Genomic DNA, 14,085 nt, shown 5'->3' with positions numbered 1-14,085 from the left:
ACCTGGTGTCAAGTGGCCCCCTCCTCATACAGTTCCGTGGTGTCTAGTGGCCCCCTCCCTCCCCTTTACAGTTCTCTGGCGTCTAGTGGTCCCTCCCTCCCCTATACAGTTACCTGGTGTCTAGTGGTCTCCCTCCCTACCCTATACAGTTCCCTGGTGTCTAGTGGCCCCCTCCCTCCCCATACAGTTCTGTGGCGTCTAATGGCCCCTTCCCTCCCCTATACAGGTCTCTGGTGTCTAGTGGGCTCCCCCTTCCTCCCCTATACAGTTACCTGATGTCTAGTGGCCCCCTCCCTCCCCTATACAGTTACTTGGCGTCTACTTGCAGGCCAAATTTCATGGCAATGTGGGATAGATTTCGCCCATATGCCAACGTTTTCCATGTAAGGTACAGAATGAAGGAAATACTGAAAATCTCCCATGAGGAGGGGGACTAGTTAAAAAAAAAAAAAATGTCATTTCTGTCAGCTTTTCACTGCCTACTGTAAGGTCCGGAGCACACCAAAAACCGCTAGCAGATCAGCAAAATGCTAGCAGATTTTGAAACGCTTTTATTTTTCTGTAGCGTTTCACCTAGCATTTTGCGGTTTTGGTAAGCGGTTTTGGTGTAGTAGATTTCATATATTGTTACAGTAAGGGCCCGTTCACACTTAGAACCGCAGAACGCCGGCGATTACCGCGGGCGTTTTGCGGGAGTGATTTTCACGCGATTAGCGCAGAAAAATCACTGGACACTGCGGCGGTTTTGGAGCGATCGCGATTAGCGTGCTTTGCACGCTAATCACGATCGCTAATCGCGGAACACTCGTTGCCGGCAAACCGCTGCATGCAGCGCGGTTGCGGTTATCGCTAACTGCAACCGCGGCAGTGAAAACACTGCCACTCGCTACATTGTGTAGCGTTTTTTGTTAAACCGCTAGCGGTTTGCCGTCAGTGGGAATCGCGCGATTCCCGCTCAGGTGAGAACGGGCCCTTAAGGGCCCTTTCACACCAGAGGGCTTTTTTGGCGTTTTAACGCCACAGCCGAAGTTGGCGTTTTCCTAGGTAAAATGAAAGTCCATAGACTTTCATTTTACCTTTCACACTTAACGCTGCGTTTTGGAGCGTTGCGTTTTGAAGCTCCCAGGAGCTTTTTTAGGGCTGACCGCTGCGTTTCTCAATACAATTGATACTATTGTATTGGCGTTAAAACGCCTTAAAAACGCTTTGAAAAGGCCTTAAAAACGCAGCGTTTTAGCCTTTTACTGCTGCCCGTAGTGTGAAAGAGCCCTAAGCTGTAACTGAACAGCTTCTGTAACAAAAACGCCTGCAAAACCGCTCTGAACTGCTGTTTTTCAGAGCGGTTTGCATTTTTCCTATACTTAACATTGAGGCAGAAATGCATCCACAATCCAAAATCTGCAGCAGCCCGGGAGTATGCATTTCTGCAAAACGCCTCCCGCTCTGGTGTGCACCAGCCCATTGAAATACATTACCCTAGCGGATCGCAAAACGCAGCAGAACCGCTCTGGTGTGCACTAGGCCTAAGTGATCGCAACATAGAAAAAAGTACTTTCTAGCTCATTTAACTCTGGTGAAAAGTTGTAACATTTTAAATGCATACAGATAAAATGTACATTTCTCCCAAAGTGACCCTTAAAGTGGACCTGAACTCTTGCACAGGACAGAAGGAAAAGATAGAGAAATGCACCCTGTATGTCCTTAAAGAGGAACTGAAGTAAGAGGTATTCAGAGGCTGCCATATTTATTTCCTTTTAATCAATACCAGTTGCCTGGCAGCCCTGCTGGTCTATTTCTCTGCAGTAGTATCTGAATAACACCAGAAACAAGCATGCAGCTAGTCTCGTCAGATCTGACTTTAAAGTCTGAAACACCTGATCTGCTGCATTCTTGTTCAGGGGCTATGGCTAATAGTAATAGAGGCAGAGGATCAGCAGGACTGCCAGGCAACTGGTATTGCTTAAAGGGAAATAAACATGGCAGCCTCCATATACCTCTCTCTTCAGTTCCCCTTAAAAATAGTGTTGCCTGTCTAATTCCACCTCATCTGTGAGACAGATGCACACGTTGTAATTTCATCTCTTAGCTGTGTTAGCCGACTGCCTCGGCAGAGAGCTCATTTGTAAACACGGTATGTTAACCCTATTTCTGCTTTCATAAAAGCAGGAAGTAGACACACTGCAGATTTATTGCAGGGTTTGTATCAGTTACAAAGCAATGTTTTTCTGTAAAGTATATTATGCTGTTTATCTTTTAGAGCAGAGAGGAAATTCTGAGTTCAGGTCCACTTTAAATAGAAATCAGGCAACTGCTGTAAGAAAAGTTTTGACAGTCCCTGTTCATGTTTGATGGGATAATCATACATACAGTGACTGGTGGCGACAGGTTTTTTTTCGGGGGTGGGGGAGGGGTTATTGACCTATCAATCTTCCATCAGGTGTTTAGTCATAACAGAAAACAGAGGAAAAAGGGTCCTTTCTTTATTGCTGAAGATATCTCGCAGCCTTTGTACCCCGACCATCAGCTGCGACGTCAGCGCATTGTATCCAGGGAGCTAAATGTGCGAGACCCGGGGTCACCGCAGCTGAATACACCCAGCACCGAAAACAGAGACAATGAATAGCAAATGACACTCCAGACAAAAAGGGGAGAGAGGAAAAAAAAACCCTCATTCACTGCTCACATCACAAAGGGACTGTGCCTGGGCTCAATTGGCTTTCTGTACACATTGATCCTGTCTGACTGTGTGTGGCAGAGGGAGGGGAGGAGCCAGGAATCACCCGTGTGCTGGACTGAGGGCCTTTTTCCACTAGCGGCGATTGCGATGCTGAATCGCAAAATGCTAGTGATTTTAAAATCGCTAGTTTGCCTTTGAACATAGGAATCGCGGTAGGTAATTTCCACTACCGCAATTCGTATTTACTCAAGTGCGATCGTGCCGCAGATCGATTTTTGCCGCGATTCTGCTACGCAGTGCATTGCATACCAAAATCGTGATTGCAATCGCCGGGAAATTTTGTACTTTGTTGAATCGCAATCGCTAGCGTTTAGCGCGAACGCTAGTGGAAAAGGGCCCTGAGGGACTTTCCCTTCTGGGAGAAAAAATCTAAGCCATCAGGATGGCTTAAAGGAAAACTGTAGTGAGATGTATATGGAGGCTGCCATATTTATTTCCTTTTAACCTCTTGAGGACTGCAGTGCTAAACCCCCCTAGTGACCAGGCCATTTTTCGTAAAATTGGCCACTGCAGCTTTAAAGAGACTCCGTAACAAAAATTACATCCTGTTTATCATCATCCTACAAGTTCCAAAAGCTATTCTAATGTGTTCTGGCTTACTGCAGCACTTTCTACTATGACAGTCTCTGTAATAAATCAACTTATCTCTCTCTTGTCAGACTTGTCAGCCTGTGTCTGGAAGGCTGCCAAGTTCTTCAGTGTTGTGGTTCTGTGATGCATCTCCCCCCTCCTGGCCCCTCTATGCACACTGCCTGTGTATAATGATCTCTTGAGATACAAAAGGAAGGCTGTATACAGCCTGCTTGTGTATGGATGTATTTTCTATGTGTGGACATACTGTACATCAACCTACTTCCTGTTTTGGTGGCCATTTTGTTTGTTTATAAACAAACTTTTTAAAACTGTTTTTAACCACTTTTAATGCGGCGAGGAGTGGCGAAATTGTGACAGAGGGTAATAGGAGATGTCCCCTAATGCACTGGTATGTTTACTTTTGTGCGATTTTAACAATACAGATTCTCTTTAAGGCCAAGCTGCAGGGCCGCACAACACAGCACACAAGTGATTTCCTGGGGCTGCCGCTGATCCTGGGGCTGCCGCCGCGGCCACGCCCATCGGCGTGACACAGACGGCAAGAGGTTAAGCAATACCAGTTGCCCGGCTGTCCTGCAGATCCTCTGCCTCTCATACTTTTAGCCACAGAACCTGAACAAGCATGCAGCATATCAGGTGTTTCTGACATTATTGTCAGATCTGACAAGATTACCGTATATGCATGCTTGTTTCTTGTGTTATTCACACTACTGCAGGCAAATTGTTCAGCAGGGATGCCAGGCAACTGGCACAGCGGCGGGCAGTTGGGTCGCCCCCCTCACCTTGGTCCCCCCACTCCCCCTCGCAGGGAAAGTAAAGAGCGAGCGAGCAGGAATGCACCTTAGTTCCTCTACTCACCGTGACTTCTTGGAATGCCGCCCTCTAGTGGGCGGCATTGCCGGAAGTCACGGGGTCAGCGGAGGAAGACAGGTAATTATGTCCCCTCTCACTCACTCTCACTTTTTGCCACAAATTGCTGGAGGGGGACAGGAGGACCCAGGTGAGGGGGAGGAACCCACCGCTGTGCCCGCTAACCCCTCAGGCTACCTGGGGGACACCTATTGGGGTGAGGTGAAGGGGAGGAGCAGGCAGTAGGCAATGCGGATCTCCCTCCGTGTTGTGTGCAAGAATAGCCTGTGTAGAGGGGGATCCGTTTTGCACTGCCCTCCACTACCCCTCCGTGTATCCGGATCCATGTGCGATCTGGGAAAATGCTGCAAAACAGCGTTCAGGTTTTGAAAACAGATCCCCCTAAACATAGACGGATCCGTTTCTTGTTTGGGTGAAGATAGCTGCTATTTTTAACATTGTTATCTGTGGCTCCGGTTTTGATCCGGGCTGAAAAACGGAGCCCCGGATACATTTTTTAGAGCAAGTGTGAACCGAGTAATTGTAGTTCTGTTACTGTGAAGTCCGCGATCCAGCCGGTTTGTGGGTCCCTGCGCACACGCAATCCCGACTGCACGCACCCCCAGTCAGTCTCCCATGGCCACAGGAGCGGGATCCTTAGGGATCCATGTACTCTTACATGCCCACTAAACAAGGGGAGAGAGATCGGACTTTGCCCCCCGCAGATGTGCCTGCAAACCGCCGCTGAAATTATGTCCCGCATAGCGGGACATACGAGTGCAGCGGGAAATGCGGGACATACGAGTGGAAAGGGTTAGTGAGGGCCCTTTTCCACCAGCGCGTTTGCGCTGGCTGAATCGCAAAACCGCAAACCGCCGCTGAAATTATGTCCCGCATAGCGGGACATACGAGTGCAACGGGAAATGCGGGACATACGAGTGGAAAGGGTTAACAGTGCAATCTTTAGTGAAAGATCGTTATTATAATATCAAACAAAGCACTCCTATCCCATATTCTTACCCATAGCTTGCTTCCCCATGGCACACTGGTAGGTGTTTCTTGGGGATTGGTTATGATGAGGGTATGGAATAAGCCCAGCGCAAACCCCCAGCAATGTAAACGGCTCAATTTCCAAATGGGTCGTTTGTCTAAAAAGAAAAACACAGAAGACATTTTTGTGTAACAGTTAAAGGACAAGTATCAAAGTTATCTAAAATTCTATATGCCACATAGGTTTTCAATAATTACTAGCAAATAGCAATGCAAAGGCTTTTTTTCATCATCTTATGTTTTATAGGAAGAAAATGAATGACATTAAAGGAGAACAGTTCTTACTGTGGGCATTACTACTGAGAACTGTGTCCAGCACATGCAGCATACAGAAACAATCTTCACTGGCTCTAATACTGTGAGTAAAATGTGTTCAGAATGATAGAAAGGATAAATATAGCTTCAAATGTGTGTAAATCATCAGCTTCAGATCTGTCTGTATGCTCCTGTGTACCTCTCTGCCACGCAGTATAAAGTAAACAGTATATAGCCAGGTTAACCACTTCACCACTGAGGGGTTTTACCCCTTGAACACCAGAGCAATTTTCGCCTTTCAGCGCTCCTTCCATTCGTCTATAACTTTATTATTACTTATCGCAATGAAATGAACTATATCTTGTTTTTTTCGCCACCAATTAGGCTTTTTTTAGGTGGGACATTGTGCCAAGAATTATTTTATTCTAAATGTGTTTTAATGGGAAAATAGGAAAAAATGTGGGAAAAAATTATTATTTTTCAGTTTTCGGCCATTATAGTTTTTAAATAATGCATGCTACTGTAATTAAAACCTATGAAATGTATTTGCCCATTTGTCCCGTTTAAATTATGTCCCTATCACAATGTTTGGCGCCAATATTTTATTTGGAAATAAAAGGTGCATTTTTTTCAGTTTTGCATTTATCCCTAATTACAAGCCCACAGTTTATAAAGTAACAGTGTTATACCCTCTTGACATAAATATTTAAAAAGTTCAGTCCCTAAGGTAACTATTTATGTTTTTTTTTATTGTAATTTTTTTTTTTTTAATTACAAAAAAAAATAAAAAATTGGGGAGTGTGGGAGGTAATGAGTTAATTTATTGTGTAAAAGTAATGTATTTCTATATGTAAAATGCTTTACGGTGTAGTTTTACTATATATACTATACAGTGAGTATGTTTACATGCGACCTGTAAGCGTCTGGAAGGACGCTTACGGGAAGCACTACGAGGCTGGCAAAATCACAATGATCATGCTGTTTCTCAAAGAAGCAGCAGATCATTGCGGGGGCTTAGATCAACGAACGGGAATGGACTTTCCCGTTCATTGATCTCCGGGCGAACGGGCGGCGGCGTGCATGAGCAGTGGGAGCATGCGCACGAGCGGCGTGAGCGCGGAAGTTAAGGATTTCTCCGTCCCTTGGTTTTTTAGGGGGGAAAAAGGGACGGAGAAATTCGTACCGCGGGGGGGGGGTAAAGTGGTTAAAAACGCAGCTCTGCCTCCCCCTCGCCCCGATGCCGACACAAAATAGTTACAAAACAGCTGGTAAACATGGCTTTTCTTTCACACAGACTGTGCTGAGAGACCTCTGAAAAGCTTTCTAGTGTTGCTGGCTCGAAGCTCTATAGATATGTGGGGTTTACAGAAAAAGTTTATTTGATGGTGATTCTTTAGTTTACTTATATCAAACTTTATTCTGGTCACAACCTTTTAAAACAACTGAAGCAAGAGGACTTCTCCGGGTACCATAAATCCTTTTAAGCAATACCAGTTGCCTGGCAACCCTGCTAATCCTCTGCCTCTAATAATGCTTTCAGTCATAGCCCCTGAACAAGCATGCAGCAGATCAGGTGTTTCTGACATTATCGTCAGATCTGACAAGATTAGCAGTATGCCTGTTGTGATTCAGGTACTACTGCAGCCAGATAGATCAGCAGGGCTGCCAGGCAACTGGTATCATTTAAAAGAAAATAAATATGGCAGCCTCCGTATTCATTTTACTTCAGTTGTCCTTTAAAGAGGAACTGTAGTGAAAATAACAATGAATACAAATAATTGCTTATTTATTACAATATTCATTTATAGATTAGTCAGTGTTTGCCCATTGTAAAATCTTTCCTCTTCCTGATTTACATTCTGAAATGTATCACTGGTGGGGGCATCTTTAGTTCTGCCAGGTGATCTGTATGGAATGTTCGTTACTGAGCGTTCTATGCACAGAGGGAGTTATTGCTTGCTTGGCCGTTTCCCCACAATGCAACGAGATTCACAGACAGGAAACTGTCAGGACCATGGTCATGACATCACACTATGGGAGGGGTTTCACCACAATATCAGCCACACAGACCCCCCTGATGATCTATGAAAAAAGGTAAAGATTTCTCCTGGGAAAGGAGGCAGCAGCTACTGATTGGGATGGAGTTCCATCCTGGGTTACTGTTCCCCTTTAGGTTATTTGGGTTCCGGCCCCCAGTAATACCAGGTACATGGCTGTAACTTACTTGGTAATTGTGTGTTCGTAGAGCGCAACGTTACAGTCATTCTCTTCATTTACATCCAGATACTCTACCAGCCCCTCATGCAGGAAGTCTTCAAAACTCCTGTGGATAGATCATGAAATAATAAGACGAGCAGCTTACCTGACATATGACTAAAGGAATGTACACACACTAGATTTTCATCACTCAGTACAATCGTGTATGATTCAACACTGGATGGTCAATGAGATACTAAAAATTCTGAGTTTTTGCAAAACGTAGGAGGCACAGATCTACAAAGCTCTGTGCGTAGCCTGGGAGTTCTAATGGATGGGGATTTAAACTACAGAACTCACATCTCTGCTTTGGTGAAATCATCCTACTTTTACCTGAAGGACATTGCAAAAATCAAGCACCTCATCACCCCAGAAGATCTGCCAACCTTAGTCCATGCCTTCATCACATCCCGACTGGACTACTGTAATGCTCTCTACACTGGCCTTCCAAACAAGGACTTGTACCGCCTACAGCTGATACAGAATACGGCTGCCAGACTGCTAACCAACCAACCCTGTCACTGCCACATAACGCCAGTCCTGCATTCCCTTCACTGGCTACCTATAGAATGGAGGGTCCTATTCAAGATCAGCCCACTGATATTTAAATCCCTGAATAATCTGGGCCCTGGATACATGAAAGAAATGTTGCAGCTGCGTAGCAATCCCCGCATTCTCAGATCCACAGGTTCTAATAATCTAGACATACCCAGAGTCCACTTGGAAACTTGTTTCCAGAGCCTTCTGTCATGCTGCTCCTACGTTATGGAACTCCTTACCTCAACAGATCAGGACAGCTCCATCTCTGGACGTGTTTAAATCCAGACTGAAAACCCACCTGTTCAGTTTGGCATTTGCAGAAATATAACTTTTGTTGTGTGAATACTTCATCCTACTAATTACTGAATCTGAGAGAGCCTAAGCGCTTTGAGTCCTATGGGAGAAAAGTGCTATAGAAATGTTACTTTTCTGTGCCTATTAGAGAAGATCACTAAGAGGCAAATACTGTATTTTTCAGCATATAAGATGCCCCGGACTAAAGACGCGCCCAGGTTTAGAGGACAAAAACCAGGGGGAAAAAAAATATATACTAAACCTGGTGCGTCTATAGTGCAGGGGCGTCTTGTGTCCCCTTCTGCCCCCATGTATAACTAACATGTTGGGGGGGCCCTGGGGGGGGAGCTTGGTTCACCTGAACTATGGCTCCAGCGGCAATCACAGACCTTTCCTCTCCTTCACCGTTCCCCTAGTGCCGGCTTCTGCTGATGATGCAAGAGAGGAGGGGGTCTGTGATCAAAGCTGGAGCCGTGCATTAAGCGAGTTGCTCTGCCGCTTCTGATAATACATGGGGCAGAGAAGCGCACACAGGGGAGCGGAGGACAAACATGGGACAATATAGGGAGTCCCCGACATTGTGGCGGGTCATATCGCCGGGCATTCTTAAGTCGGGGATTCACTTTATTTGGCGTATAAGACACAGGGACTTTTCTCCCCATTTTTGAGGGATAAAAAGTGCATCTTAAATGCCGAAAAATAAGGGGATTACTGCTTGCATTGAAAGACAGCTTGAAATTGGACCAATCAAATGCATTTCCTGCTTAGTCTGACTGGTCCAATGTCAAGCTGCATAGGTTTTGCACAAAATTTGCATGTAAGCTGGATCTATTAGCATCTCGTCGTCAATCTGTACAGTTTATAGCGGTAATACCGCAGCCCGACCTCTGAAGCCCAATGTAGCGCACAATGTGTAACATAGCTGGGGAAACCGGCCACAATCTTACAGTATGTATGAGAGAGTTTGAGAACAGGCTTCCTGGAGCCCAGTGATCAGGCAAATGTCATCATTTGTTAAAGAACCATAATGCATTCCAATCCTCGGCACTTTCCAGTATAGGCCCTATGCCGGACATAATCCCACACAGGAAATACGGCTGCCACTAGGTGGAGCAGCACCAGACCCCTAAAGGTGGTCATACATCTCTCGACTTGGCGGCTGATCGACCATTCCTTCAATAATCATAGAATTGGATGAAATTTAGGGTTGACAGGTGAGTGGTTAGGGAGGGGACTGTGTGGGAGATATACATGTATATATCCGCGCTAAGGATCTGTGATAGTCCAAAAAGCAGCCAAGAAGTTTAAAGTCCTCAGATAGACTTCCCCAGCATACACTTCTCAAAGAACTTCAGCGCTGACTGGCATCACAATTTTAAATCCACCACCTTCAAAGGGTGTTGGCGGTGGATTTGAAATTGTGATGCCAGTCAGCGCTGAAGTTCTTTGAGAAGTGTATACTGTGTGGGAGTTGCCTACACGTGGCGGTCCCTGTAAAAGATGTCATCAACGATTACGTCCATCCGAGCCTCCCACCTGAATGCTAATGTATGCAATTCCTGCTAGATTTGGTATGGCAGGCAAAGGGTGTATGACCGTACACCTGATTGGCCGACTGGCGCCTGCTGACCAGATAAAGGTAGCACATTGCTTGAACTGGCAGTGAGCAATTGTGTGTGTTGCAGTTGAAATTCAGGGTTGCCAAGTGCATGCCTGATCAACGATGCCACCAATTTTGGGCAGAAATTGGTCGCATGTATCGATCAGACTTGCTGGAAGACGTTGGTCCGTTATGATCGATCTGGTGCGTAGCAGTAACAGCGAGTGATACTAGGATGAGCGACGAACCCCCTGGTGCTGTATATATGTGCCCCCAGGCATGTGCATTTATACATTACCTGTCCTGTGTTGCCCACCATGCGGAGCCCATCCGTCTTCCGCTCCATTTGCGTCTCACACCGCCGGTGTATAGCGTGTCTGATGTCACACGTGGCGTGTGAAGGGCAGATGGCGGTGTGGAAAGTGGAAGATGGATGGGCGGGGTGCTGGACACAATGCAGGGAGGAGTCTGGGGGGAATTGGGAGGGGTTGGGTAAGTTATACACTAGAGGGGCAGCAACGAGGTGGCAGACTCAGACAATTCCCAAGAGATTTCAGCATGAAATTGATCGGGAATCGGCCTGTGGTGTGTGGGCAGCCGACAGATCTCTCTCTAATCAGATTCCATCAGAGAGAAAGAGATTTGTATCTTGGTCGAATTTGCCCATCGTCACTTGATGTATGGGCACCCTTAGATTGAAGTGGTGGACAAATGGTGCTCATACACAGTACAATTTTTATTTTTATTTTTTTCGATCAGAGAAAATTGATCGATTATTCCTTTAGGTCGAATAGTTTTTTAAATTCTTAAAATTCTATGCGAGGTACCATACATGAACGTTCAATTCTTTCAGAAAATTCGAGAAAAACTATTGAATATGAAGAAAAAGTTGCCTTATCTAATAGCATTTTCTTATACAACCTATCGTACAGTACACGACTTCTTAAACAATCACCCAGATGTCCGGTAAGATTTTTATTTAAAAAAAAACAACCCAAAAAAACAATTGTTTGTTTGTTTTTCTCAATCCCAAAAAAAGTATTTTTTTTTAGATTTTCACTCTATTCAAGCGTTTTGGCCTAACAAACAGGAAAATTGATCGTTTTCATTGTACCATGTATAGGCACCATAAGTCTAACATTTTGATCGCCGCCAACTTCACGCTCCGCCGCATAATTTAGATATTATGTAGGTGCATTTGTCTCACCACTAGGGGTGCTATTGCTGGATCTAGTCTGGCTTGGCATCAGGCTATGTAGATCAAATTTTGGATCCCTTTCAATATTACGCTGTGCAACATCATTATTACATGGGTTAGTGTCTAATAGGGTGGAGCAAGCTGGAACTAGCCCCGCCCCTTCCGCTGATGCTGGCCCACCTCCTCGCTCTAGCGCAAGAAAGTAGAGACCCTCCGAATTCCCCTGCAGCAGCTTTATCTCGATCACCCACGTCTCCCACTGCACACCAGGGAAAAAAAAAAGTATTGTTGATGGATTGGAAAGGGAATAAATCTTATGCTTGCATATTAGTTTATTGGCATACCTGTAGCCTTGTGATAGTTCCTGGATGTGTTTGTTGGTCACCATAGACTTCTGATTCTTCACGATAATGTAAGGCCTACGAGAGAGCAGAGAGTGGAGCACCATTAATCTCAGCAGTATACACCAGGGTCTCTGCTGCAGGCCCCACCCCTCCTAGCTGATATTTAAAGAGACACTGAAGCGAAAAAAAATATATGATATAGTGAATTGGTTGTGTACTATGAATAATTACTAGAAGATTAGCAGCAAAGAAAATATTCTCATACTTTTATTTTCAGGTATATAGTGTTTTTTCTAACATTGCATCATTCTATAATATGTGCACATTACACAACACTCAGCATTCAAAATGAGTCTTTCAGAGCAGTCTGTGAAGTAATGAACTCTCTAGCAGAGAAAAAGTAAACAGTTCACTTACAGTTGAGATAATAAAAGTCAGATAACAGCCCTCTCCACGACTAAAGGTAGCCATACACTGGTCGATTTGCCATCAGATTCGACCAACAGACAGATCCCTCTCTGATCGAATCTGATCAGAGAGGGATCGTATGGCTACCTTTACTGCAAACAGATTGTGAACCGATTTCAGCCTGAAACCGATCACAATCTGTTATGGTGGTGCTGCCGCCGCTCCCCCCGCCCGCATACATTACCTGCTCCGCTGGTGCGACTCCCGGGTCTCCGCTCTTCTTCTTCTTCTCCGTCTCTGCTCTGGTCTCCGGCATGCTTCCCTTCTTCCTGTCTGGGGGAAGTTTAAACAGTAGAGCGCCCTCTACTGTTTAAACTTCCTGCCAGGACAGGAAGAAGGGAAGCATGCCGGAGACCAGACCAGAGCCGATACGGAGAAGAGCGGAGACCCGGGAGTCGCGCCGGCGGAGCAGGTAATGTATGCGGCTCTATTGCGTCGGTCGTCGGGCACTCGAACGCCGATAGCGATGCGCTCTTTACCCGCGGGCGATCGACGGTTATTTTCCGCACGGCGCGATCGACGGGATCGGACGGAATGGATCGAAATTCGGCGTGTAGCGTGAACGATTGGCAGCAGATTCGGTCCCAGTGATCGAATCTGCTGTCGAAACGGGCGCAAATCGGGCCAGTGTATGGCCACCTTAACTTAGTCAGAGAGCTTAATGGCTTGTTTGCATAGAGATAACAACTGGAGTTTCTCAACTCTTCCTGTACTGGAAACAATTAGACTGATGTATCTGATCTTAATGTTTTATTTCTTAGCTGTGCTACACATACAAATCATAATATTTTTTTTCGCTCCAGTGTCTCTTTAAGGCACTCTTATTGGTTGGAAGATGAGGGAAAAGTGTGTGTCACGTAATGGTGAGCAAGCACAGTCTCACGAGATGTGTCTGTGTCACATGACAAACACTAGAGGCCACACACTGGAGGGCTCTAGTGACAAACACAAGAGGCCAAAGTGGCATGCACTTTATGCGACCACTGGAGGGCTCTAGTGTTTGTCCTCTAGGGTTTGTCACGTGACTCAGGCACCCCGGGAGAGAAGAGACAGGAAGCAGCGCCCGGCAGGGATGGAGAGAAGACAGGTGGCAGAAGAGAGGTGAGCTCTGCAGCCAATGCTGTATTTCGAACATCCTGTAACCGAACACCGCTACCGCTGTCGTCCTGACCCGCCGCTAATCCAGCGATATCTTCCGTCTAGCTCAAACGACCGATTTCAGGCGGAAATCAACCAATTGGGCATCGTTTGCACCATCGATTTCTAGTGGGATTTGATCAAAGTGATCGAATCTGCCGTATATCGAGAGGAAAGATTGGTAAGTGTATGGCCACCTTTACACACAACTAACAAGAAAATCCATTATTATTCAGCGCCATGGAATAGGCATCAATAACAAATCACTGGAGTGGAAGTAATGAGTGAGGCCTGAGGAGTTGCTTCTACTCTACATTTGTCTTCTTGTCATTGTGGATTTTGGCAGCAGCAACATGAAGCCATCAGGAGCTGTCAAAGTCCTATTCATGCCAATGACCGTCATTGGTGCTGAGAGAGACGGCCTGCACAGAGATAACTCAGAAGAGTAAGCCACGTCGCTAGCATCCATTGCTGAATCGGCGGCCCGCGGCCATATTGGCACCGGATTGACAGCCATTATCACCCACAACAAGGAGATAACATGACTCACTCGTGTGCGTTGGCCATCAGCCTATACCTGTTCTCTTTGATAAATGACGTCTCTATTTAGCTTAATGAATCCATCTCCCCTGTCAGTTGACGGACGCTTTTATGATGCGCCATTGACGAGTCTCAGCTGGGCTTTCACCGAGGCCTCCTTTATGACAGATAACATTTTCTAGCCCAATGATACGTCTCCAGCAACCAGCCGAACCCTGGAGAA

At 45.8% G+C, this 14,085-nt stretch overlaps 1 protein-coding gene across 1 annotated transcript in view; it reads right to left on the bottom strand.

Moving 5' to 3' along the window:
* Positions 1-14,085, bottom strand: part of POLR3B (RNA polymerase III subunit B) — a 186,349-nt gene that overhangs the window by 87,359 nt on the left and 84,905 nt on the right. The window contains 3 exon segments of the mRNA XM_068278323.1: positions 5,201-5,328; positions 7,710-7,808; positions 11,718-11,792. Of these exon segments, the coding sequence (XP_068134424.1) occupies positions 5,201-5,328; positions 7,710-7,808; positions 11,718-11,792 (302 nt within the window).

Source organism: Hyperolius riggenbachi, chromosome 3 (genome assembly GCF_040937935.1).
Source record: "Hyperolius riggenbachi isolate aHypRig1 chromosome 3, aHypRig1.pri, whole genome shotgun sequence".
Classification (NCBI taxonomy): domain Eukaryota; kingdom Metazoa; phylum Chordata; class Amphibia; order Anura; family Hyperoliidae; genus Hyperolius; species Hyperolius riggenbachi.
The sequence above is the reverse complement of the archived record's forward strand: the minus strand, read 5'-3'. Positions and strand labels throughout refer to the sequence as shown.